The 27,237-nt window shown below is 30.5% G+C and overlaps 2 protein-coding genes across 2 annotated transcripts in view; both read right to left on the bottom strand.

The window, feature by feature from the left end:
• LOC100808744 (probable L-type lectin-domain containing receptor kinase S.7) overlaps positions 1-773 on the bottom strand; it is a 3,500-nt gene extending 2,727 nt beyond the window's left edge. Inside the window, exon 1 of the mRNA XM_006603081.3 lies at positions 253-773. Coding sequence (XP_006603144.3) covers positions 253-653 — 401 coding nt within the window. The 5' untranslated portion in view covers positions 654-773. The remainder of the gene's footprint in view (positions 1-252) is intronic.
• Positions 774-13,658: 12,885 nt separating this feature from the next.
• SRT4 (NAD-dependent protein deacetylase SRT1-like) lies at positions 13,659-26,387 on the bottom strand. Its single transcript, XM_003551386.5, has 14 exons — positions 26,108-26,387; positions 22,936-22,965; positions 22,734-22,826; positions 21,714-21,833; positions 21,474-21,574; positions 20,808-20,916; positions 19,238-19,317; positions 18,485-18,563; positions 17,374-17,427; positions 16,579-16,675; positions 15,882-15,964; positions 15,001-15,068; positions 14,661-14,763; positions 13,659-14,231 (listed from the first exon to the last, which is right to left on the bottom strand). Exons 1-14 carry the CDS (start codon positions 26,204-26,206, stop codon positions 13,908-13,910), a joined length of 1,440 nt encoding a protein of 479 aa, XP_003551434.1. The 5' UTR covers positions 26,207-26,387; the 3' UTR covers positions 13,659-13,907.
• Between the last annotated feature and the right edge of the window lie 850 nt (positions 26,388-27,237).

The raw sequence follows: 27,237 nt of genomic DNA on the forward strand, positions 1-27,237 counted from the left end.
ACCCGAATCCCCACGTCCTGTTTGTCCCGCACGTATTGGGACAATCAACATCCCTTTTCCCGTTCGGTTTTTGGGCTTCGCACGCAAGGCTCCCAACACTATGTCCAAGAAAACATTGAGTATCTTGTAGTGAGTATCGTCGTCATCTCAAGTTGCCACTTTGATAATTATTCTTATGACTGAGGAGATCATTTCCATCCTTTCCATAAAACGTTTCGCCTCGAATTTGGAATGATTAAGTCGTAGGTTGACCTGGTAATCTTCATGGGGCGATTCTCGATGTCGAGGTTGACAAAGTTGTAGTGGAAAAAGCTCAAGGTGGAGGAGTTGGTGGTGCTAGTGGTGTCAGAGCCGTAGACACTGAAGGAGGGGAAGAGTGAGAATAAGGAAGGGCCGGTCGCGGTGATCGGGTTGTTGTAGAGGAGGCTCCCGCAGGAGGAGGCGGGGACGGGGGTGGAGAGGGTGAGGCCGACGACACCGTCACGGAGGAAGGAGTCGCCGAGGAGGGTGATGTTGCGGAGAGTGAAGGAGGGGAAGGTGAACAACAAGGTGGTTGTGTTCTGATTGTGGGAGAAGTTTGTTATTGTTGTTGAAGATGTTGGGGGGAGGAGGAGGAGGAAGAGGATGAAGATGATAGTAGATGGTAAGTACATGATGATGTGTGGGAAGATTGGAAGAATGTGTGAAGGGAGAGACTAGAGAGGAAGAAGAGATGGTGGTGGTGGTGGGGTTTAAATAATGGATGAGTGGGGGAATGTGGCATGGTAACCGTTGTGAAAAGTGGAAAGTGGGAACTAGCTATATAGAAGAAAGTGGCTATAGTGATTGTCATTTACTTGACACTCAAGATTTATTTGGATTAAGAGAAAATTAAATTAAATTATATTTTGAGGACTAGCACATACCAGATTAATTTGATCCAAAGTACTCAAGACATTATTGAGTCTGAAGTTTTCTTTTTGAGCCATCGGGTCATTTTCGTAATGCTGACAAAAAAAAAAAATTGTTGATTAAGGAATATGAATAGAAAGGGGAGTAAAAGAAATATGCAAATAAAAGTATTGGATTTATTTCTAAAAAATATGAACTTTTTACCCTCCTAATATTCTTTTAAAAAATAATTCTATTTTATAAAAAGAATATTTTTAAGAACATAAAAAAACACCACAACCGTTTTCATCTAAATCCGCACATGCTTGGTGATACAATAGTTCAACTTAGCATGATTTTCTGAAGTAATAATTAGTTGATTTTGTGGTGATTTCACTGTGATTTTATCTTTAATGTAAATTTCTGACACTGATACAACCATATATCTTCAAAAGGAGAAATGGTTTCAATGGGATCAACTAAACATAAATTCTATTATTTTGCATAAGATGTAGTAAGAAGAGATAAAAAAGAAAAATAATGAGTGTCAATAAGTAGTATATGATTTAAGATAATTAGATAACGTAATTTTTACAAATCTAAGTAATATATATATATATATATATATATATATATATATATATATATATATATATATATATATATATATATATATATATATATATATATATATATATAGTTTTTTCAGTTTAAAAAAAAGTAAAAGTGTGTTAATTGAACATTAATCGAACCAAAAAGACTTAAATTATGTAATAATTTCTCAAATAAGATGTTTGAAGTAAAAAAGAAAAGTGTCTGCTAATCATTATTTTATTCTTACTTATAGATTTATTTTGAAAAAATTGAAGGTTTTTTTTATATATATTCAGAAAGTAGTTTATAGTATTAACTAAGAAAATAATATTAATATAAGTTTCAAATTAATTACTACAAAAATAAGTAAACATATTGTACATCACAACTACATAAAAAAACTCTTTAAGGTGTGGGGTATAGTGATTTAGCATATGATGCGGAGTATTCAAAGGTTTTCCTTGTGTGGTGGTCAAAGGAGGGATTGAAACTCTTAAATATGTTAAGTGATTGAAGCAAGATCTAACTGTTTCCTATGTGAAATCATTGAAGAACATAGGCAACCTAGGCAGAGTGGCAGGTGACATTGGATAGTTCAATTGAAACCCATGTGACTCACTCACTGGTGTTTGAGACCCACCATGTCCACCAAAGTATGATTCAAAAGAAAGCGTGTATTATTACAAGCTACTCATTCATGGTGCACATAGCCGTTATAAATTTGAGACTCATCATTTAGACACTAATTAATTAACATTTTTGTATATATTTTTATTTACAGATATTTTAAAAACATTCTCAAAATTAAAAGAGAAATTAAAAGATGTTTAAATAGGTTTTTTTCTCTCAAATAAAAGAGGTTTCCTAAATTTAAATTTGTTTTTTTAGTTTTTCAATCTTGAAAAATGTTATTTAGTCTTTCCTGGATTTTTTGTGTGGTTTGTATATATAATTCGTGACCATTTTTTTATCACGTGAGAGACTAAGAAAAGTATTTTAAACTGAGGACTAAAAAAATAATTTAAATTTAAAAGACCAAAAAACTTTGATGTAATTTAGTTGGGATAAATTTGGAATAAAAATTTTAATATTTCATTGAAAACTGAAAACATCAGTCAATGAATTTTTTTAGGGCAAAACATAAGTTAATTTGGAATGGGTGAATTATTAATTTTATTACTCCTTTGTCTGATAATAAGTGTTGTCCTATATATTTTTAAATAGACCAACAAAAGTTAGTAAATTAATGAAAGAGGGATAGTTTTATAAAATTAATCTTATAATAATTAATTCATTCATTTATAGTTTTTTCCTCCCATCATATAAAATATGACATCACAATTTGAGCACAATCTTATAAAATACTTTGATTGAGGAGATAAGCCTTGACAATTTAGTTTTCTCACAATAGACATTCATACATTTTATCCGTAATTAAACAATGAAAATGACAATCCAGATATTACTTTTAATGTTTAGAAAATGAAAATAACAATTCAAATATTACTTTTAATGTTTAGAAACAAATAATTTATTCTTGTGAATCCCATAAAACTAAAACGATTCATAGACAACAAAAAACAAGAAAACATCATCCCATAAGTTCTCTCCTTTTCCTCTATGTTTCAAAGCATGGACAAAAAAAGTTAAAACAAACACAAACAAATATTCTATTAATACTTATTACTTATATCATAGTTTATTGCCATAATTAATTACACCTGAATTTCTCCCATTGTCATCTCACATTTGATCATGTTTGAAGGGAGCAAAAGGATCAAACTTGGTGAAAGCATAATCTGAACAACCAACACAAAATTCATCTAGGTAGATCCAATTCATATCATTTTGGTCAAACATTTTCATATTTGTATTTGGGTCCATGGAAAAGTCTGACCTAGAAGAATGAATTGGTGGTGGTAAAGGAGGGTGAGGCATCTCCAAGGTCAACACAAGCTTAGGCCTAGGCTCAAGGTCTCTCAAAATTTGTTTTAGTCTTTACATCTTAAAACTTATGGTTTTTGGTCCTTGTGTTTCATTATAAATAAGGACCAAAACTAAAAAAATTAAAATGTAAGGGCTAAAATCAATTCTAATAAAATCCTAAAAACCTAAAATAGGAAATTAACAAAAAAAAGACTCAAAAAATGAGAAAATATTCTTCATCCTTCATAAAAAAAGTAACAATTTATGTGAGAAAAATAATGACACAAGATGAACACATAAATATAAATATCATTATTTAATTAGGATCGTGATCAATTGAAGTTTGACAATCACACACTTATGATCATTTAAATTATTTTGATTAAAAATACATAATTATAAATTTAATAAAAAAAATAATATGCCACCTGATTTGAAATAATGTGTCATTTCTTTCAAATCCTTGTTTGCCTTCTCCTCCCTCATTATTGTCACCCTCCCCATCCCTTTTCACTAACACCTAATTAATCACAAGTTATTAGATATGATAGTTTTTAATTAAACAACTGAATTTGAAAAGATAAATTTGAAAAATAATAAATCCTTTCTCAACTTTTTCCTGACATCGTCCTCGTCATAGTCTCTTTTGCCCTTGTGTTTATATGTCATTGTACTCTCCCTATTCCTCTCATTCTTTCTCACCCTTTTATCAATATTCCATCTCTTCTCTTGTTCTCTCTCTAGCTCTTCTTCTTTCTCTGTCCCTCTCTACTCTATTTTTCTTCGTCCCCTCTCTTACCATCTCAGTCAATCAATTGGTTAACCTTACCAATGCCTCTGGCTCACTTGTAAAAAGCTTCCATATCTCTTCTAACAAAATCATTTAGACATAATCAACAATTTATGTAGCGAAAGAAAGATGAAGAAAGGGAGGTGAAAATGGAGAAAAGGATGACAAGTAGGCTCTTGATTCAACGATTTGGTGTTGGTTCGTTGGAGACAATCATGGCCTAGTGAAGATTGCAGGTGTGCAGGGGTGTTTGGTTTGGATGATTTGTGTGGATGGGTAGGTAGTGTAGATGAATAATAGCCATGGGATTTAGACAAAGTGGAAAAACCACAGGGTTCAAGAGATGAAGTAGTGTTATAGGAGGAAAATAATTTAGGGTTTATATTTTTATTGTTATTCTTTTTTCTCCTTAGCTACTAATACACAAAAGATCAATTTATGTATAAGATGCACTAATAGTATTTAATTTATTTATTTTCATTTTCTCTTTTCATTAAATGAAAAACTGGTTTAAATACTTTGTTTGAAAAACTTTTAAGAAATTAAGCACCTTATTTTTTATCAAAGAAAATAAAAAATTAATTTTAAAAAATGGGTTTTTCTTTTCTTTCTCATCTCGACCCACTTCTCACTCACTCTTTTCCTCTTTCTCCTTTTCTTTGCTCTTTAGGTCTCTCTTGCCTTGTTTTTATCTCTTTCTCTCGCCCTACTCTTTCTTGAATTTTTAGTTAAAATAAAAATATCAAATAACTTTATGGTAATATTTGACTGAATTGTTCTTAATTTTAACTTTTCCTTAAAATTGAATTAAACTTTTTCCTTTGAGTTAAACAACCAAACAAATTCAATTTTATTTTTGAAGTTCTTCTTTCATTCATTAAATTTTATTTTAAATTTTAGCTTTAAAGTAAATTTAAAACTAAAAAAATGTGTGCCAAGCATCTTAATAGTTATTATAGTTTATGTATATTCATTTTTTTAACAAAAGATATTTTAACAAGTTACATTTTAGGTGTACTTAAGAAACTCAAAGATCAAACTTGTCAACATACTCATTTAAAAAAAAAAGTGAATGTGCAATGACAAACAAACAAACAAAAACACACACCACAGACACTCACACCATTGAATCATGTGATAACATCTTGACGATTATGCATGTAAAATTGAATATTCAAATATATATTCTTATATCTAATATTTATATTATGCTTACCATTGGTAGAAAGCCAACTCAATAAGATACTTTCAAAAATAAATATAGGAATTTTCGTTAAAATGACAAAAATAACATATAGGTATCGATTGAGTATCTAAGTTTGTAAAAGTATATCAATACAAAAGAAAACTCATATATATATATATATATATATATATATATATATATATATATATATATATATGTATGTATAAGAGCTTTTTTCTTCTTCTATTAAGTGCTTACCAGAACTTGATTTCACATGTTGATCACAGTGAAAGAAGAAATCTTCATGCTCCATAGCCTTTGAAAATACACAATTAGCTACCTCTTCCTTAAAGACTATAAAAATAACTCTGATCTTGAGGTTGAATTCTTGAATTTATCTAAATCCAACTATTGAATTTATAGTAGGTGGAGAATGAAGGAGAAAGGTAGAGTCCAAGTGCATATAGTATTGAGATATACAAAATTTGATTCGCTTAAGAGTTAACTATTAAGTTTTTTGTGATTAAAATAATACATTTAATGTTAAATTTATTTTCTCACCTAATATTTTTTTGCTCCAATTTATTATTAAAGGAAACAAACTAGAACTTTTCTCTTGATTTCTTTAAGCTTTTATCATAATTAGATAACATTTATTAAAAAAATATTGTAATAATTTTTCACCTATAAATCCAAATAATCTCATTAATTTATTTTTCAAAAAAATTAAACAATTAATTGCTTACCCAATATGTAGATTAGTATTATTGAAATCAAAGATTAGTTGACATAGCTAATTTTTCTTTGTATAAATTTGTAAATTTTTATATGATCTATTCCTAAAGTTAATTTTATGTTAAATGCACATCTAAGATGAAAAGTTTTTACTATTTTGGAGAAACAGTTTCATTTTTTTAAAGAAATAAAGAATAATTTTAACTATTTTAAGAAAAAAAATAATTTAATAATTCTACTATTATATATATGGGAGGGATCCACTTATCTAGCATAAAGCAAAATTTGGTATGTCAATTAATCTTTACTTTCAATAATACTAATCTACAAATAAGATAAGTAATTAATTATATACTTTTTTGAAAAATAAATTAATGAAAATATTTAGATTTATAACTGAAATCATTACAATATTTTTAATAAACGCTATCTAATTGTGATGTAAGCTTAAATAACCAAGAAAAAAAAATTCTCTACTTTGTTTACTTTAATAATAAGTTTTACCAAAAAAGTGAAGGGAGGGGGAGAATGTATTTAATATTAGATGTATTACTTTAATTATCAAAACCTAAAAAGTGATTCTTAACCAAAGTGAAATTTGTGTTTCTCATTACTATGCACTATGCACTTGGATTATACCTTTCTTATCAATTCTCCACCTACTATAAATTTAATAATTAGACTTGGATACATTCAAGTGTCAGATTCAAGAATTCAACCACAAAAGTCTGAATTATTTTTATGGTCTTTAAGGAAGAAAAATTAGTTAGTTGTATGTTTTCGAAGGTTATGGAACATGAATTTTTCTTTTTTCACTATGATCAACATGCGAATTCAAGTTTTGATAAACACTCAACTGAAAAAAAAAACAAAGCTTTTATACATAAATGGAGATAAATTTTCTTTTGTATTGATATATCTTTACAGACTTAAATACCTATATGTTGTTTTTATCATTTTCAACCAATTAAAACTCATTTATTTTTCTAAATTACTCTTTTAAGTCGGTTTCTATATATATATATAGGGTATAAGAATACATATATTTGAATATTCAATTAATTTTTACATATTTTTACATGCATAATCATCAAGATATTATCACATAATTTAATGTGGGTTGGGTGGGGGGTGTTGTGTGTGTGCCTCAATAATAATTATCAAGGTGTTTGACTTAACTTTTTTAGTTTTGAAGTTAAAGTTTAGGATAAGTTTTTATATATTTGGACCAATTTTTTTCTTCAAAAATCATTTTAAAATTAATGTGTAAAAGAAGAACTTGAAAAATAAAATAAATTTATTTTAGCATTTTAACTCAAGAAAACTTTGATTCAATTAAGGAAAAGTAAAAAAAAAAAAAACAAAATTCAGTCAAATATTACCTTAAAAATTATTTGAGAATTTTTATATATTTTAATTCAAAATAATTTGTCCAAAAAAGTGGATGGGAGAGAGCAAAGAGAGGAGAGAGATTAGAGAGAGAGAAGTGGGTAGAAAAGAGAAAGAAAAGAAAAACACATTTTTTAAAGTTACTTTTTCTTTTGTTTAATAAAAAAATAAGATGCTTAATTTCTTAAAAGTTTTTCAAAAAGATAAATGAAAAATACATTAAATACTAGTGGCATATCTTATGCACAAATTGATCTTTTGTGTATTAGGCTATTAGCACACAAGGACAAAAAGAAAATTTCAATAAAAGAATACCTAAAAAAATTTCCTCCCTTGACACTGCTTTTTCATCTCTTGAACATTATGGCTTCACATCTCTGTCAAAATCCCATGACTATTATTCATCTACTCTATCATCATCTATACCATCCCCTTACTCATCCAAACAAACCCTTTACCCATTAGATTCAATTCTCTTTTCCTTTATATACCTAATGAGTGTGGTTCAATTCATAACACATGTTGAACATGGGGAAGACTTGAGTTTGATTCCTATGGAACACATATTTGGAAAGGGACGAGAAACTATAAGTGTGACTAAACCTAGATTGAAGATCAATTCAGTAATTAATCCAAAAGACTAAAGGTTGTAGGGATACCTTGTAGTCCTATAAAAATACCAAAGGCCTTAATTACCATGGTTATAAAAAAAACTACATTCCTTTATTTTTCTCTTTACCAACTCAACATTCTACCAATTCTACCTTTTATTCTTTCTAGTATAAACTCTCCAAACCTCGTCTAACACATGTGCTAGCTAATGTATAAGTTAACACTTTAGACCTAATGACCCATTTTTGTCATAAAATAAATTTTTTTTTGTATAGATCACAGGTATCCTCCACTTAAGGTAATCCTATTTGTGTTAGGTAGGACCATTATGGGTTTCAAAATTGTCCATCCGAGTGTTTAACAAAACTATATACCAAGGACTCGATCTCAAGATCACTAGTTAAGTTGAAACAACTTTACACTAGTTAATCCATGCATTCGATTTTTCATAAGAGATAACTGACTAAATAATCTAAAACTTACATATTCTATCCATAAAATTTCAATTGCTAATATGATAATTGGATCTCACAATCATTATTATTCCCTTAAAGATAAAGTAACAAATTTAACATTTTTCTTTAACTATGAAAATTTAATCAACAAAAAATAAAAAATAAGAGGTCTCCACCTCTTAAAACAGAAAAAATAACTTCATTCTAGAAGTTAAGCGATGGTGTCAAACTTAATTAATATATAAAAATTAGCTAAGAGAAAATAGGGGTGACATACCTAGATATTTACAATGACAACTTTATTACCACCACGCTTTTCAAAGGAGAGTTGTGCATCACAGTTATTTGTAAATTGCATTGAGATGTTAGCCATGATATATCAAAAGATATGGAAAATTGAACATGCATGGCTCATATTTATATTCCCTTCAAAGACATGATATATGCTCTCAAATTTATTTTTCAAGTTGGTTAAATGTATTTATAGCATAATCTGATCATTTAGTTGTTATAAAACAAACCATACAAATCCATCACAATAAATTCTAATTATTTTGTAAAATTGTCCTTCAAAGTAATGTTGAATTTAACTACACATGCCATAATTGCTGGAATTTTACATATAATTAGGTTAAAAATGGTTTAAGCATAGGGACCATTCATTTTGGATGAGACTAAGAAAAACTTGTAAAACCCCTTTCACTTGTCACTGTAATTCAAGAAGTTAGTTTATGAGTACACTTGGGAATTGTTAGAATAGTAAAAAATTTGCCACAAAACTTGAGCCAATGTCTTAAAATTTGGGCATAAAACCTAATTTAATCTCACAAAACTTGTTTGTAAGTTGAAGATAGGGGACTACCAAAACTTTATAGGGACTACATTATCCATGTCTTTAGTCAATGTAGGGTCTCAAGCCTCTAAGAGCCAATGTCTCAATGACTTTCTAACACACTTTATCATGCCTAGGGCTATGGGTATGGAGCATGGCAATGCAGGTGGCCTAATAATACATCTAGAATAGACTTTGATATCATTTTAGAATTTGGGTTTATAGCCAATCTAGGTTGAATTGGTGAAGACCACTCAAGCTTTATAAGGAATATGTTGGTTATATGTCTAGTATATGTGGGATATCAATTCCTTGAGAGTTGATGTTTTAATGACTATACTCTACAACACTTCACTCAATCTTTCTAGTTGTCAATCCCTCTGTAGACAACCTTTTTTGAGACATTGGAAACTAATTCAAGTATATTATAATTAAGACAAGTTAGAGGTGACCATAATTAAGGAGACTTTTCAATATAATGCTTATATGGTGTTGTTAGAAAAAAGATTTATTTACCCATTTAATAATGTAAAAAATTAAGCTCCTACAAGTGTGGACAAATAGGTGAGGAAGAGAAATATAGACATATGGATAACAAAGTACTGAAAAAATAGAGAGAAAGATAATGCAAAACAAAATTGTTACAATGATAAGAAAAAAAAAGTCATGTCATTACCTTGTCCCCCAAGCATAACAAACTATATATGTTTGTTTGCAATGCTTCTTAGAAGGATTCATCTCCTTTGGAGGCAATGCATCCTACACAAACTATTGCTATAGGTGTCCATAATCATGATCTCTCAATCAATTGTGAGCCTAGAAACTTGAATGGTCATGAATCATGACTCATTTCCTGCTCACGAGTTGAAATAATCACAAACAAAATTAGTTTGAGACATGTGTTAGCGCTATCTTTTAGGACTTATTTGTATAGTGCTCAAGTCTTTCAAGATATAAAAAGTGCATCCCAACATGGTTCAGGGAACAAAACTAAGAAGCAAGATTTATTCTTGATAGGAACTCAAGATCTCATAGAGAAAAGGCAAAAAAAAAATATATATATGGGAGAAAGTGTGTCTTGAAAATGGTAAACACTTAATTACATTCAAAAAGATTTATTAAATTAATTAAAAAATGTGGGAAAGAGTGAGTCTTATAAAAGTTTTCAAGAATAAATATTTATAAAAAAAATAGTGAGACCAAGTGAAAAATGATAAGGTGAGACCAAGTCAATTAAATATCTACTCTTGGTATGTATGATCTAAACATGGTTGGGGGAACAAAATTACATAGCAAGATTTATTCTTGATGCAAACTCAAGAACTCAGACAGAAAAGGGAGAAAACAAAAAATAAATGTAGGAGAAAGTGTTTCTTAGAAAACCTTTTTAGGAATAAATATTTATAAAGAAAAAATAGTGCGAGACCATATTAAAATGATAAGGTGATACCAAGTCAAAATAAGTATCTCATTTTGATAAGCACCTAATTACTTTCAAAAAAATATTTGAAATTAATTAAAAAACCAAAAAATATGGGAAAGAGTGAGTCTTAGAAAAGTTTTCAATTATATATATATATATATATATAAAATAGTGAGACCAAGTGAAAATAATAAGCTAAGACTAAGTCAAAATAAATATCTACTTTTAATAAGCATGACCCCAACATGGTTGGGAGAAGAATACTAGATAACATGATTTATTCTTGATATGAACTCTGGAACTCAGAAAAAAAAGGAAGAAAAACAAAAAAAATGTGGAAGAAAGTGTCTTAGAATTATTTTTTAAGAATAGATATTTATAAAGAACAAATAGTGTGAGACCAAATCAAAATGATAAGATGAGACCAAGACAAAATAAATATCTAATTTTGATAAGTACAATTCCAACATGGTTGGGAAGGAATAGAACTAAATAAGAAGATTTAGTCTTGATATGAACTCAGGAACTCAGAGAAAAAGGTGAAAACAAAAAAAAATGTGGGAGAAAGTGAGTCTTAAAAAACCTTTTCAAGGAATGATATTTATAAAGAAAAACTAGTCTGGAACCAAGTCAAAACAATAAGACGAGTCAAAGTCAAAATAAATATATATTATTATAAAGCACATAATTAATTTCAAAAAGATTTTTTCAAATTAATTATAGGAAGGTCATTGACTTGTATAAATTAACCTTTTGAAAAACTCATGCGAGTCAAAGTCAAAATCAAAATCTATTCTTATAAGCACATAATTAATTTTAAAAAGATTTTTTCAAATTAATTATAAGAAGGTTGTTGACTTATTTAAATTAATCTTTTGAAAAACTCATAGGGTTGACATACTAATATAAAGTCTCACTGTTTTCACTTGTAGGGAAACGACCTATTTAGCGAGATTAATCTCTTGGGTTAGTGACAGTCACACACCGCGAACTGAATTTATTTCTAATCAAGTGGGTGTGGGGATACCCATGGTCTCTGATCCAAGACAAAAAAAATTAACCTCTTGAAATATTCAATCAAAATAAATATTTATTTTTTTATAAGCATTAAATTAACCTTTTGAAATATCCAATCAAAATTTATAACACATACAAGGCCATTGACTTGTTTAAAGTCTCAAGAAAATTCTTAATAATATGTGTTGTGTATTTCCTTGAAATTTTTACATGATGAGAAATTTTGAATTTAATTATAAAATAGATGAGATTTAGTTTTCCATATAACCAAACACATTATATATTTCCTTTTTTTTAATTTATTTTTCAAATCTATTATTCTTTTATTCTCATTGACTTTATTTCCTTCTTCATAAACAGACAAAATGACAAAGTATAATATTTATATTAATTATATATTATTCCAAGGTAATTTTTTAAAATTAATTCATATGATTCTTTCTAATAGTTAGCTCACTTGATCTTCCTTCACCATTTTTTAAAAGATAACCTCTAAATTAACAAGCTTTTATTGTCAATTAACCCAAAAAAATAGTGAAAAGTTGATGCATTAGTTAAGAATTATCTTGAAGTGCAAACATGGTGTAACAAATTCGTTTTAATTGTTTGACAAAAGATATTTTAATATTTCATCTAATCAAACACCTTATTTTATATTTTTCCTTTTTCTCCTATGTGTTTTCCAAATCCATTCCCCTTTTCCACATTTGACTTTTCTCTTTCTTTTTCGTTAAGGAATAAAACAACAAAGTATAATATTTATTTTAATTATATTTAATTATTGTTATTATATGATAATTTTATTCTGATTAGCATTTTCTTTGTTAATTCATTACGGGACAAAATGATAAATATAATATTTATTTTAATTATATTTCTTTATTATAAGGTAATTGTCTAAAAATGATTCCAAATACTTTTTCAAAAAGTTACCTCACTTGATCATCTTTCACCAATGATACAAATACAAATATAACTTCTAAATTAAATAACCTTTATCCTTGATTAAAAAAAAAGTTTAATTACACATTTAGTTTCTATAATTTTTAAACTTATCTCTTTTAGTCCTTAAAATTTTTAACAGCAGATAACTTTTGGGAATTAAAATGTAAACTTTAGGATTAAAAAATTCACTTATTAACTATAGGAACTAAAAGTGATAAATTTAAAAATTATAAAGACTAAATGAGTAATTAAAAAAAAAAAAACAGGAGAAAGATAATGCTTCTTTTAGAAATAACATCTTCATTGATACACCATGTGAAAAGCTAATTTTAATTTAAAACAAATCAGACCTTTGTTTCCCATGAAACCAAACACTTTATTCTACATTTCCTTTTTTTTCTCAATTTATTTATTTTTTACTTTTGTGGATTTTTTCCTTTCTTCTTTATTAAGGGACAAAATGACAAAGTACAATATTTACTTATGTAAACTACCTAAATCCCTCACCACTATATTGACCCAAGTTGTTATGTCTTGCCATTTAAAGTATTTTGCACTTTTATTTGTAAAATATTTCATGATCATCATTTTATTATTGTTTATTTATGTCTCTTTTTTTTCAGACAAGATATAAATAAGAAATTAACAAAAAATGAGGAAAAAAATGCAGAGTATTTAAAGCATAGCTAGAGCATGATTATTTCACCATTAAGCACAAATTTTAAGTACTTGACTAATTATTATGCACAATCAGCAATTTTCACTTACATTTCGAACTCCAAATAAGATGAACTGGGCAAGTTTTGGAAAGATTTTCAAGATAAAAAATAACACTTCACCGGGAAAGGGACAAAGAAAAAAACATTTTTGCACCAGTTGAGCTCTGCATATACTCAGCATTTCTCAAACTAAATTTCCTTTTACACCTATAATTCACATAAAGTTGTCTGGAATTTTCGTTAAAGAAACATTCCAAAAGCCACACCAAGAATACTACCCACTATATTAGTAATTATGGTATCAAAAGCCTTTAGTATCATGGACACCATTTAGGGGAGACTGAGTGTAACATCTAACAAAATTCACTCAGTCTCTATGTCAGTTTCTAATGCTTGATGTCATACGTAAAAAACCTACGTATGACCCCTAATATTGTCTGATCTAGATTTACACTTGGAGGACCCCTTTGAACGCTTCCTAGATGATCCAGTACCAGTCACACTAGCTTTTCTTTTTTTAAAATCACCATTACTAAGAGAATCAAGGGCTGCTTTACATGCTTTGCTGTACTGAACAACATTGGTCACAATGGCATAGGTAGTGACATCACTTCTAGGTGTCAAGATGGTCTTTCTCTCAATAACAGCATTCTGACCACATCTTGATTCAAGAACTGCCTTGTCTCTCAGCTTTTGGAATATGTAGTCCTTATCAAAGTCAAAGCAGTCAGTTGAAACCTGCAACAATAAATTTTCAGGTATGGTGTTAGCTAGAATAATTCCCCCCAGACAAATTTTATGAATAATGCAAAACCTTCATTTTTGGATAACTTTTACACTGTCAATCAATCAAAAATCATTGTTAATATGACTTTTAAGGTAATTATTGTAAAAATCAACAAATTTGCCACACATGGTTTGTGATTAGAAGACTGTAAAATTGTTTTACATTGCACATACGCTATTTTCTCAAATGAAAAATAGCATTAGACATAAAGGAAACAATGAGAAATGGATAATGTTGATTCAACCTCCATCCATCCTGAAGAGTGGGATTTTTAAATAAAAATGGTGTTTCCCAAACTAGCATTGTCGCTTTTAATTCACCTATTATGGAAAGTGAGACATCATATGAGAAGATAGGTAAAAGTTAAGCACACATCTCACCTTAAAATCAACAGGGACATCAATTTCAAGGGATGAGCAACCACAGCCATCGCTAAAGTTGAGTTTCAGAACCATTTCAAATGCTTTGTTATATGCTGTTCTCCTGAGATATCAGTCAACCAAATGTAAGGAAGAAGGTTCAAGCCATTACATCTACTGTGAGAATCTAAAATTAAGCAACACAAAGAAATGAAGAATTCTGTTCCCAAATTCTAGACTTCACCTACATTTTCACAATTCTTCAAAATCAGTTTTATCTCGTCTAGTTCGTAAGGACCAATAAACTGAGTAAAAATTTGATCAATGGCACAAAGAAACATGTTGCATAGTGTGTGAAAACCTTTTAAGCCGAAATGGTTGCTTATCCAGAATGGCTGCTTTATAATCTTCCCTGTCCAAGAAGGAGATCTGCAGCACAAGGACAGATATACTGATCAAATTCTAGGCTTACATAAATTTCAATTTCCAAATCAAGTCAAGACCATCCATAACCTAGGAAAAGCCAGTATAATAACCAAACAATCCTTAAATACTAACCCCCACCCCCCAAAAAAAAAAGAAAAATCCTAACTAATTTCAAATACATAATAACCCTATCAAAAACCAACTTTCATGAAGGCTCTTGGATTAATGTGCATGAATGATTTTGTTACATATCTTAGCATCTCCAAGAAACTTTTAGGTTTTAAATGAGGACATTGCATTAGCCCACTTTTACCATGTCTTGAAATTCATCTTTTATTTAAAAGAATGGTTGTGCAAGGATCAAACTTAGACCCCTTTGATCATTGGAGGCTCTAATGCCATGTCAAACCATTGTTCCCCAAAACATAAGTTGTTGGGTGAAGGCACATGAATGATTTTATCACATCTCTTAAGAAACCCTAAAACAATAAAGAAATTCCAAAATTGGAGTAAATTCCCAATATATTATTCTACATACCAAATAATCCTGGCTGAGCAAAAAAAAAAAAAAAATACCAAATAATCCTGATATCCATATTCTATATATTATTATTCTTATCCCGTTCCACATAAATTTCAAAAATAAGCAACGAGCAAGGAATCCAACATCAAGATTCCCAAAGATACAAAATGAGCAAACTGGGAATGGAGTTACTATTTCTGAAAACATTAATACACCTCAAAAGTCAATCTGGCCAACTAGAAATGTGGATATAAAAGAATACAAGCAGAAAGAGATTCAACATATGAATTCACCTCAACAGACTTGATGAAAGGCAATGCTGCTTTTTGTCCATGAGCACTTGCAACCTGGAGAGTCCAGTTCACATATCTTTTATCTGCGATGCAAGTTAACAGACTGTGTAAGACATATATCAATGCCTCATGAAATAGCTATTCATTTCAGTATCCTGATATTTTGGTTGTGTAATGTGTGCAGTGTTCAACCAAGAATTATGAGAATATGAACAAGGAAACCAATTTTTGAAGACAGGATCAAATGGGTCGACAGAAAATATCAGGAATAAGAAGACACTAATTCTATTATGTCAAAAAGAAGCTTTGTCCAGTAATTTCGACAAAAAAAAAAGAAATCTGAGAGGCAGTTGATTTTAGTTTAGAAGAACTGATGCTAACTATTGATATAAAAAAAAAGTACAGAATCCTCCTTATTGAAGCTAGAAAACTGTATTAACAACTTAAATATTCTCCTGTTATAACGTGAAATAAATTGAAACTTATGAAGAGTTCCTTAGGTGGATCCATGAATATAAGTTATGATTTTCACAGCTTTCTAGCAGCATGCTGCATTGAAGAATCAAATATTAAGTTCATCTTTATTTGCATGCGTATGTAGCATGAGCTTGTGTGAGTGTGTATTAACATATTGAATGCATTTGAATCAAGAACATGCTGAGATATAACTAAAAATTTACAATTAAACAGTGGTTACCGTTACTCAAAGCTTGCACTAGAATAATCTGGAAAAGATCAATCCTGACAAATGGAGAAATCTGCATATTAAGCTGGTCCATGACACCCGCAATTACCTGCTCCAGTTGGAATTAATGCATGTTAAAATGCATTAAAGTATATCTGTATTTATTCCTAATGGAAACTCAAAACCAAGCCACTTATCTACCTCAAACTGAAAATCTTAGGATATGAAAACATAAGAAAATTTTTGAATAAAGAAAATAGATAAGGATAGATAATTTGACATGCCATGGTGAAAAAAGAGCTGAACTGAATGATTGCTTAATTTCTTTCTTCTTTTTAGGAAAAAAGAGCTCCATGATTGTATTTTTAATGTTGTTCTCATGGAATGATAGTAATGTGCACACCTGTGTCTACCTTAAATCACCAACATTAAACATATTCATACTAGATAATATTTTTTGTACTATTAATATAAAAAGGTTACAAGTTATATCAATAGAAGTTTAATTAAAGGATAAACTATTGCCAAGTATCAGCATGTTTGTGTTTAATTTTAGAAAAAGCCCATAACATACAATACGACTCCCTTGAACTCTAAATGAATCAAATTCTAGTTTGAGTGTTTGACACTCCAAGTCATAATTCAGACAACTTTAATACATGTACTTGTCTCTACCATCGGCTATCTATCAGTGCTTTTTCACAACATTAACATCAGTGTAAACTTTAATACAGAAATCTCAGGAAAAAAAAAACACAAAAACAATGGAAAACAAAACATCTATGATCAAGGATTCAGATCAAATACCTTATCTACAAACCCATGTATGACTAAACTGGCTTTTTTGTCCTTTGGAGTTTTCTGTAGAATCCAAACATATATAGTTTAGATGTTAACAATAATGAACAATTATATAAGTATGATAAAAAAAACAAAAAAAAAAACTCTGCAACTTGGAAGCCAGACACCATGTTCAAGGAAGAACTTGATTCATAACATAATTATATACTTAAACTTTGATAGCATCATAGCTCTAACAACCATAAACATCCCAGAATTTTAAGACATTCTATTGTAAGTTGTAACTATGGTTTATCTTGACCACAGTTAATTTTGGAGACTGTAGTAAATTGGGGCACTCTTGATTACGTTTACAAGATGCATAAGCTGATCATAACAGTCAAGCCAAAGATTTGTTACATAGAACTAGCAAGAACTATGATTGCAGTGACAAATGAGAAAATCACAAGGATTAAACTAGAAACACACAGCTGGATGCAACAGAAATTAATTCAACAAGAAGAAATGAGCACATATTAAGTCTGAGAACTAATAAAAGTAAAACAGTGGAAGAAATCTTCTACTGTCAGAGCCAAGCTACTACAGAGAGCTATTTCTCTCCATTCAGAACTATCGTAATGTTTTCAATGATCACCCCTAGTACCCAACATTCCCACCTATATACTACCATAAACTCCAAATCAGTAACAGCCATCTTCCTTTATTTCTCTCTGTCAACTCAGAATTCTGCCATTCCTCCCTTTATTCTTCCTAGTGTAAACTCTCCAAACCATGAGGCCATGTGCCAACTGATGTAAGCAGCTGATCCTTGGGATCCAATGACCCATTTTTGGCCGCAAGAGAGAATGAACTAAATATGAACTTACATAGATTTCAATTGCTAATCTAATAAGTGGGACAATAGCATTATTGTTCCCTCAAAGAAAAAACAGAAAATTAACATTTTTTCTTTAACTATTATAATTTCATATTAGCAAAAAAAAAAAAAGAGTAGAAAATAAGAGGTCTCCAACTCTTAAAACAGCAAAGAAAACTTCATTTTAGAAGTTAGGAGATGGTGTCAAACTTAACTAACATATAGAAGATAGCTAAAAAACAAAAAAAAGGAGCAACATACCTGGAGATTTACAATAACAACTTTACCCCCACCACGAAGTGCTTTCAGAGGCAAGTTGCATGCTGGAGTTATTTGTAAACTGCATTGAGATTTTAGCCATGATATGTCAAATAAAAAAATATAGCAAAGCAAAATATTTTCAAAAGATATGAAAAATTGATCATGCACAACTCATTGATATCCCCTAAAAAAACATGAAATATGCCCACAGATTTATTTTTCAAGTTGGTTAAACACATCACTAGCATAATCTGGCCATTTAGTGGCGTACAACAAACCGTGCAAATCCATCACCGTAAATTCCAATTATGCTGTAAAATTTCCCTCCAAAGTATAAGATACCTATTGTCCATTGGGCTTAACCACACATGCCACAATTGCTGTGATTCTACATATAACTATGTTAAAGAGGGTTCAAGCTCAGGGGCTGTTCATTTTGGAAGAGATTAAGCAAAACCTGAAGATCCCTTTCACTTACCACTGCAAGAAGTCAGTATATCAGTACACTTAGGAATTACTAGAGCAGTAAAACTTTTGCCACAAAACTTAAGCCAATGATTATCAGGTCTGTTTAGAAATAGACTTGTTCTATTTTTACCCATTTAATAATATGCAATTAACCACCTACAAGTCTGGACAAACAAGTAAGGATGGAGAAATAGACATACCAATAGCATAGTACTAAAAAAAATAGAGGAAAAAGAAAAAGAAAATAAAATTGTTGCAGTGATAAGAAAAAAGTCATGTTATTACCTTGTACCCAGGCATAACACTATATCTGCCTGTTTGCAATGCTTCTCAGCAGGATTCATCTCCTTTGTAGGCAATGCATCCTGTACATACAAGGACATAAACTCATTTAAAGGGGAACACAGATATGCAGTCAAAAGAGTTTATCAATATGTCCATAATCATCTCCCCAGACACAGTAATTTTCACAAACATCAACAACTAGTCAGTGTCACTTAATGGTTAGCTACGCTAAGGACAATAAGGCTCAATGCAAAGCTTCAACTAGACCCCAGAATAAAATCTTTTCTATTTTTAAGCAAGCATCTCTGGGACTTGTGTATGTGTCCTTTTGTCTAGAAGTTTAAAAATCTTGTATCATATATTATTATATAACTGAGACCTGCTGGTGAAAGACTAGCATTCCTGACAGACCAATAAAGCCAGTATGCTAGTTGCAGGAAAACAAAGAACCTCAAGCAAGTTTGCAAAACTTTGGCAATTACCAGTCACTGTTATGATTTCTTACAATGTCCACCCACCACCAACGGATTAATATCAAGCAACAATACTAAAACACCATGTCATGAATTCAAATTTAAAGCAAGAAAAGACATTATTTCATAATTCGTTGGTTTTAAACAGAAATCATTTTTGGTTTATATTGAAATTTTAAAAAACATTCCAACTATTAGCAAGTCAAGGCTAAATGACCATTTTGATCCTTTATCTTTTTTTTTTTGTTCAGTTTGGTCTTTTATTTTTTTAAAAGTTCATTTTGATCCTTTATCATATTTAAAAGGTTCAAAATGGTCTTCTACCTTTTAAAAAGTTCACTTTGGTAACTCATCTTATTTAAAAAGTTCAAAATGGTCCTTCAACTATTTAAATATATTCAAAATGGTCCTTTACCTCAGTGTTATTCAAAGAACAAAGTTGAATACATTTGAATAGTTGAAGGACCATTTTGAACCTTTTAAATAAGATAAGATACCAAAGTAAATTTTTTAAAAGATAAATGACCATTTTAAACCTTTTAAATAAGATAAAGGACTAAATTAAACTTTTTTAAAAATAAAGGACCATTTTGAACAAAATAAATAAGATAAAGGACCAAAATGGTCATTTAGCCGCAAGTCAATATTCCTCCAATCAGCATGATCAACACTAGACCCATGCATGTTTTTATTCATCTTTGAGTTCACGGAAGATCAAAGGTGAGAGACATAATTGTATCTAGTCTCAGCAAAAAACAGCAGAAAAGCATTTGTCTCCGGTTCAATATCTTGAAGAAATAGAAGTCATTATTCTCTTCAGTTGTCTATAGATGAAGCAAGGGCATAATAAACATTTAACAACACCTATTCGCATCTCTTACAAAGCACATTAGTTATGCAATCCGGATTTTTTGGCCAAATATCAATATAAAGAAAATCCAACAATCAAACTTTATTGCAGTAATAGGATTGGTTTGAAATTATATTTCAATACCAAAGTAAAGAACAAAACCCATGTGACACAACTTGCAACCAAAATGAATCATAATTTTTGAGACTCAACCAAATTACCGTCAAGCAAATGAACAATGTAGTACCTCCCAGTCAAGGACTGTATCCTTAAGTCTAGTCCCACATTTGGCAACTGAACAACGCCTTGAAGTCTCCTTTAAACCAATAGTTTCTACCTCAAAATCACGAAAGTACCTTAAAGATGTTTCAATTACACAATTAGATTACAATTCTTTTAAGGCAAAATGTTTTGAAAAATGACAATGTGATAGTGTTATAAAAACACCAGAAAAGCAGACAGAGGAAAAAAAAAACAATTATAAAAGGTCACCCAAAGGTGGCTATGTAACATCTGTACAACATGAGCGAGATGGATATTCTTGATAGATTGAAGTTTTAGTGTGCAAAACTAAATATTGAAGAAAAGAAGGCATAATAGAAATGACTAAAACAAACATGAACCAAAGTCACTACATGATTGGCTTAATGCAAGAAAAAGAGAAACCAGGACAAGTCTGTAGCAGAATCTACAAATATAGTTTAAGACATAAGAAACGATTAAAATACTACAGGGTAGAACTTTATTGATGAAAGAAATGTAGTTGTTTCTGTTTTGCTGATAATTACTAGCATCTGCATTATAAATATTCATAGCTTCATGGAAGAAATTTTATTGTATTTGATAGATTAATTAAATCCTACTAAGAGAAAGCTTATGCAAAACTAGGATATAATGAGCAATCAAATCGTACTCTTCTCCACAAGAAGGGCATGTCTCCATGAAGGAATTCCCGTGCAATTCAGCAAGTTTCTCCCTTGGTATTCCAGATCGAAGATGGAGACCATCAACATTCTATCATAAGAAAATAAAAAGATGGCTAAACAACAATTCAACAAATTATTACCTGCACAAAATTACTTCAAAAAGCTAAAATATTTACATATCCAAAGAAAGTGAGGATATACATTGAATAAAAACACAATAACTCTACCTGACTGATGACGAACTTCAAAATGCCAGCCTTTTCTAATTCAACCAGAGCCATGTGTGTCATGCTTGGCGCTGCACGATGAAATGGCAGTGATGCTTCAGGCAGGGCTTTACCTTCACGCTGCACCAATAAAGATAATCGGATAAGAAAATCCCCATATGAAGTACATAAACAAGAGAAAAAGATTTTGATTTCTAAAAGAATGAGTACTAACAAATAATAATAGCATCTGACTTTCTTTTTTATAGATTGGCACAACTATATCAGTTATATATTATGTTGTGCTTCTTACTATGGTAGAGAAATCTATATGCAAAGTTCAAACACACCAGCTTGTTTCTTGTTGTTGGAAAACAAATTCACTAGACACCATAGAACACATATTGCCCCTGTTAATTGTTAGGGTTGCCAACAAATCAAGTGCAAGTGCAACTAGAACAATAAATACTTATATTAACTGCTTTGAACATTCATCTAAGCAAGCATAAGCATAATGAGCACATAAGTTAAAATTTCTCGTATCACAATTCCTAACAAAAAATTTGAGGTTCCTACCTTGATTATGGGATACCTTGAACATTTATTTCAATTTCTAGAAACTTGGGCAACAATATATCCTTGACTGAGAAATACTATTCAAACCAAGTCAAGTTGAAATTGATAGAACATACTATGGTTTATGTATTGAAATTAAAAAAGCAATGAATTCTGAAACAGATGCACTATATTCTTCTGTTCACATCACTACAAAATATATGTATACTTCAAACTGGTTAATCAACTTCTCTGCCAATAATATGAGAATATATTATCTGGAATTTAAGAAATAAAGAAAAATTCATAGTATATATATTGTAACTACAAAAAAATTAACAACACTGTTCTCATTAGCATTTACACTCTAAATCTAATAGAAATTGCTAAAGTCAAGCATACATTCACAACTGTATGAATCACCTAAAGGAATAAAATTTTAATTTTGATTATAGTATAAGCATTTCCAAGCTTCAAAATCATCACCTGAAGTGTCCAAATTCCCTTGGGACCTCGAAAATCAGGTATACCACAAGAAGTTGATATTCCTGCACCAGTAAACACCACTAGATGCTTACTCTGCAAGTAGAAAAAGAAAACAAATTAAAAAAGACTGATTATATAAAAACTTAAAGCAGAGAAAGGAAGCTCCCCGATATCAACATAAGTTAGTAGCTACAACTGATACCTTTTTTATCATGATAGCAAGTTGATCTATCTGCCAAGAAAGAAAAGTTATGTTAGCATATGAAGCATTAATTTTGGTTGAGGGTAGGTAATGATTCCCTTTTTTTACACATAGGTATACTCTTTACAATAAAATGAATGAAACTTTTCACAAGGTGATAAATTGGTATGCTATATTCTAATTCAAAATTAGAAAACAATTGAAAATTTGAAAGAAAATTAAAATAGAAGATGTAAGTATCAATCAAGAGAAATGATTGAAAGAAACAACATAAAGAATTCATGCATAGAATTTAGAGACCATCCATCATAATAAAGGAAAACAATATTGAATAAATGACTCAAACATTAAAGCACACATATCTGCAAAAACAATGTACTGCACACATATATGTGTACAAAACCTAGATAAATACCAACCCACAAAGAATAGGAACATCACCCATCAAAACAAATACTCATGCTTAATAATTATAATTCTAGTGATTAAGGTATTAAAGCCACCTGATAATGAAACTATACATTGTAATGGCCCAGCTGGTGATGCTATTATCATATTTCTTCCCTATCGATATGGATTTATGGATATGCTTAAATCATATTCAGAAAAAGATAACAATGAAAAGTTTCATCCATAAAACAATAGAGGATAAATGGCATAACTATATCAGTATAGTCCAGAGTATTAAATAAAAAGTACATACATATCCATATAGGTTGATATCAAAAGCATTTTCAAAAGAAATTGAAGCCTAACAGACTTCTACTTTGTACCAGAATCTTGCATAGGATAGCAGCACATGTTCATAATTGGAAAGTTATAATGTATCTCTGAGGTACATAACTCATTCAACTGTCTAACACTGAAAAGATTTGGATCAACCAACAGCTGACAATGTCAATAAACATATCAACTTGCAGAAACAAATATATGCATGCTACCTGTGGATCCTAAATCAGTAAGATCTTTCTTAACTGTTGAAATTCATAAATAAACCTAAAGTTTTATTCATTTTTAAGATGGTAAATTAAAAACTAAGATGAGAACCTTTTTTTTTTAATACAATTAGTGAGGAAACCTTGGAGGGTGGTATGCATACCAACTAGGCTGGCACCCATACCATACCCCCAAGGACCACACCAAATAACATATAAATAGCCAAAAAGAGATGAGACATGGTGAAGGGGGGACTAGGCCAAAACCCCACCAAGAAAAGCTAACAAAATCTATAGTTAGGGAGCGCAGCTCTATTACGGAGGAACTCCCCTCTAACAAAAAGGGGGTATGATCCCACCAAGAATAATCAATCCTAGAGTTATCATGATTGGCTAAGGCATCAACGCAGGTGTTTCCTTCCATAAAGATGTGGGAGAAAACAAAAGCTATATCTTTACAAAAAAGAGGCAACTGTCCCAATGGTTACAGAGTTGCTAAGGAACCAAGGAAGGATTTTTAATAACTTGAATGACCAGCTTGGAATCACATTCAACCCAGATGTTGGTTCAGTTCCTGACATAAGCTGCTTCAAGAGCCAAAATAACCGCAAAAAATTCAGCAAAAAAAGCGTTGTTAATGCCAATATAGGCAGAAAATCCACGAAAAAAATGACCCAAGTGATCACAGAAGACGCCACCACTGCCAGCATGCCCGGGGATCCCTTAGCTGAACCATCAGTGTTGCATTTGATGGTGCTTACAGCAGGAGGAGACCACAGCACCTGCTTGATGATATGTTGATGGGGAGGGTGAATGTTGACTGAAAAAGACTTCAAGATGCTGAATTGCTCTATGGAAGATTTGAGGCAATCCTTGGAGATGGATCCAGCAAGAGAGGTAGCTGCAAAAATATTAACAATGGCAGTATTTAAAGGAACAGAATTGTTACTGAATCTCATCTGGTTACGGCAATACCAAATGGTCGAAACGGAATCAATCACCAAAGACAAAACAACATCCTTAGCCTAAGGGCTCCAGTTGCGGAGAAGGGCAGTAAGGAGGGACTGACAGTTAGCTAAACTAAGCTTCAAGGAAAGCTTCTCTTCATCCCAAGACCAAATATTGCGAGCAAAACTACAAAAAAAAAAAATAGGTGATCTGTGCTTTCTTCATGACAACCAAAAGAAAGCAGCAAGAGACAATAACGCAACCACGTTTGCGCAGATTTTCGTCAAAAGGGATTTTATTGTGAAGAATTCTCCAGACTAAGAAAGATCATCAAGGAATGATGCAGACACAAATGAAAACTTAAACAACCCCCAGCAATATCATCAAGGACAATGTTTCAATAAAATTCAACTTAAACCCCCGAGTTGGGGGTTGAAAATTGAAAGAAACCCCCTAGGCTAACAAACCCCAATGGCACCTCAACATGGGAGTAATTGCTACCGAACAACAAAACACAACCTCCCTTTCTGATAAAAACCATACTGAGAAAAGTAATTAGTGAACATACAACAACTTTATGCAAGACAAGTCATGTCTAACATATACGGACAATAACGCCACCATTATTAATCATCTTCAGCTTATCAACCATTTTCTATCAAAAAACTTTCCCACATTGCGGTGAAACAATTCCAAAAGTACCTAAGCACTTACCTTGTCAACATTTCAATCTTTCAAAGCATTAACCACTCAATCAAAACCCTCGTACTAGGTCATCTATTCCAAAGCATGGTTTAAAAAAAACTGTCTGCAACAGCGATCTTGGCTGCAACATCAAGATTTTTGGGCTCACCACAACTAAAATTGCGGCTGCATTTACCCCCAATGTCAAGGATCGCAACAAAACCACAACCACGACCCCAATTTAGAACCTCATTCCAGAGTATTCGTCACCCTAATCCAGTATTACAAACACTCACAATCATGCATGTGATCACAAAAACACCACCAAATTCCATCCAGATTTCAGCCTAATCGCCCCAAAAATCACTAAATTAAAGCCATTATCAATCAACCATGCAGCACATAACAACAAACAACACAAAGCATCATTTCCTGACAGTGAAGGGCTCTCCAAGTAGCACCCCACAGAAACAAAAGCTGCACACGAGAGATCAACATCATCCATAAAAGTTATCACAGGCAATAAGGGCACAAGGGCAAGCAACAGTGAGAACAAGAACAAGACATAGAAGCTTCTAGAATGAGAATGGAGACAAGGGACCCACTTTCTCTCGCAAAACATGGGATGGGTCGAAATATTCGACCATTCCAACGTTGCCCACATCTTCTATGTAGGAAAGCTTCTCGGCATACCCCAGAGACATGGTTGATTGGTGACTCAATGTGCTGTGATGACAGAAATTCTCTCCAAGTCCCTCACTTTCTTTCTCTCTCAGAAGAAAGAAGAAATTGAGAAGAAGTGTGTTTTGTTCTTCAAACACAGAGAGAGAGAAAGAGAAACATTTGTTTCTTTTAAGGAGACCCCAATACACCAATGTACTCTCATACACTGTATCATCCCCTGGAACATTATGAATCACTAGCAAATCACACAACATTTAATTGCAACAACTCATTTTCTAAAAATAGTATTATCTTTTTTTAATGTTTCTTAAAATTATTTACCTTAAATATTAGACTAAATTTATGTAGGTAATTCACATGATACTTATACTTATGTAACAAAAAATAAAATAAAATAAAAAATAAAAAACATTTTGATAAAAATTGAATTCATTACTTTTAATACAATAATAAGACAACAAACCATTATGTTACTTGTTTTGTAAACAATGTTTTCTATGTATCATCAAGACAAGTGATATTACTTTTTTTAATTATAAAAATTTATTAATATATAAATTTTCTTATTTTATATTATATAATTTTACATATTTTTATTTCAATTACACAATTTTAATATAAAAAAATATGTTACTTTTTATTTTAATTATAAAAGTATTTGAATTTCATAAACTAATAATTTACGTAAATTAATTTTACTCTACTTATATAAATCAATATGATTGCATAAATTAATATGCAAATTATTTTATGTAATTCATAAAAATTACATATATTCATTTTAATATACATATTATTTTATGAAATCTTATTGTATAATTTACATATTAAAATAAATTTATATAATTTGTATAAATTATATAAAATAATTTATATAAACAAATTAGATATTACTTTATTTAATTTTGTTGATTTATATCATCAAAATATAAAAAGTATTTATTAAATAAATTGTTTAGTTAAATTGAAAATGTTAACATGCAAGTTTTTCTAAAAAATTTAAATATACATAATTTGTATAAATTACATAAAAAATTTACATATTAATTTA

This window comes from Glycine max, chromosome 18, assembly GCF_000004515.6.
Source record: "Glycine max cultivar Williams 82 chromosome 18, Glycine_max_v4.0, whole genome shotgun sequence".
Taxonomy (NCBI): domain Eukaryota; kingdom Viridiplantae; phylum Streptophyta; class Magnoliopsida; order Fabales; family Fabaceae; genus Glycine; species Glycine max.

Bases quoted from the DNA above. Each gene is read 5' to 3' on its own strand.
- SRT4 (XM_003551386.5), bottom strand. From the start codon at position 26,206: ATGTCTCTGGGGTATGCCGAGAAGCTTTCCTACATAGAAGATGTGGGC. The intron at 15,965-16,578 runs GTAACCACTGTT...CTTGCATCGCAG, and splicing joins AGTGCAAGCTTTGAGTAACG to ATAAAAGATATGTGAACTGG. The intron at 15,069-15,881 runs GTGAATTCATAT...CTTGTGCTGCAG, and splicing joins CTTTCATCAAGTCTGTTGAG to ATCTCCTTCTTGGACAGGGA.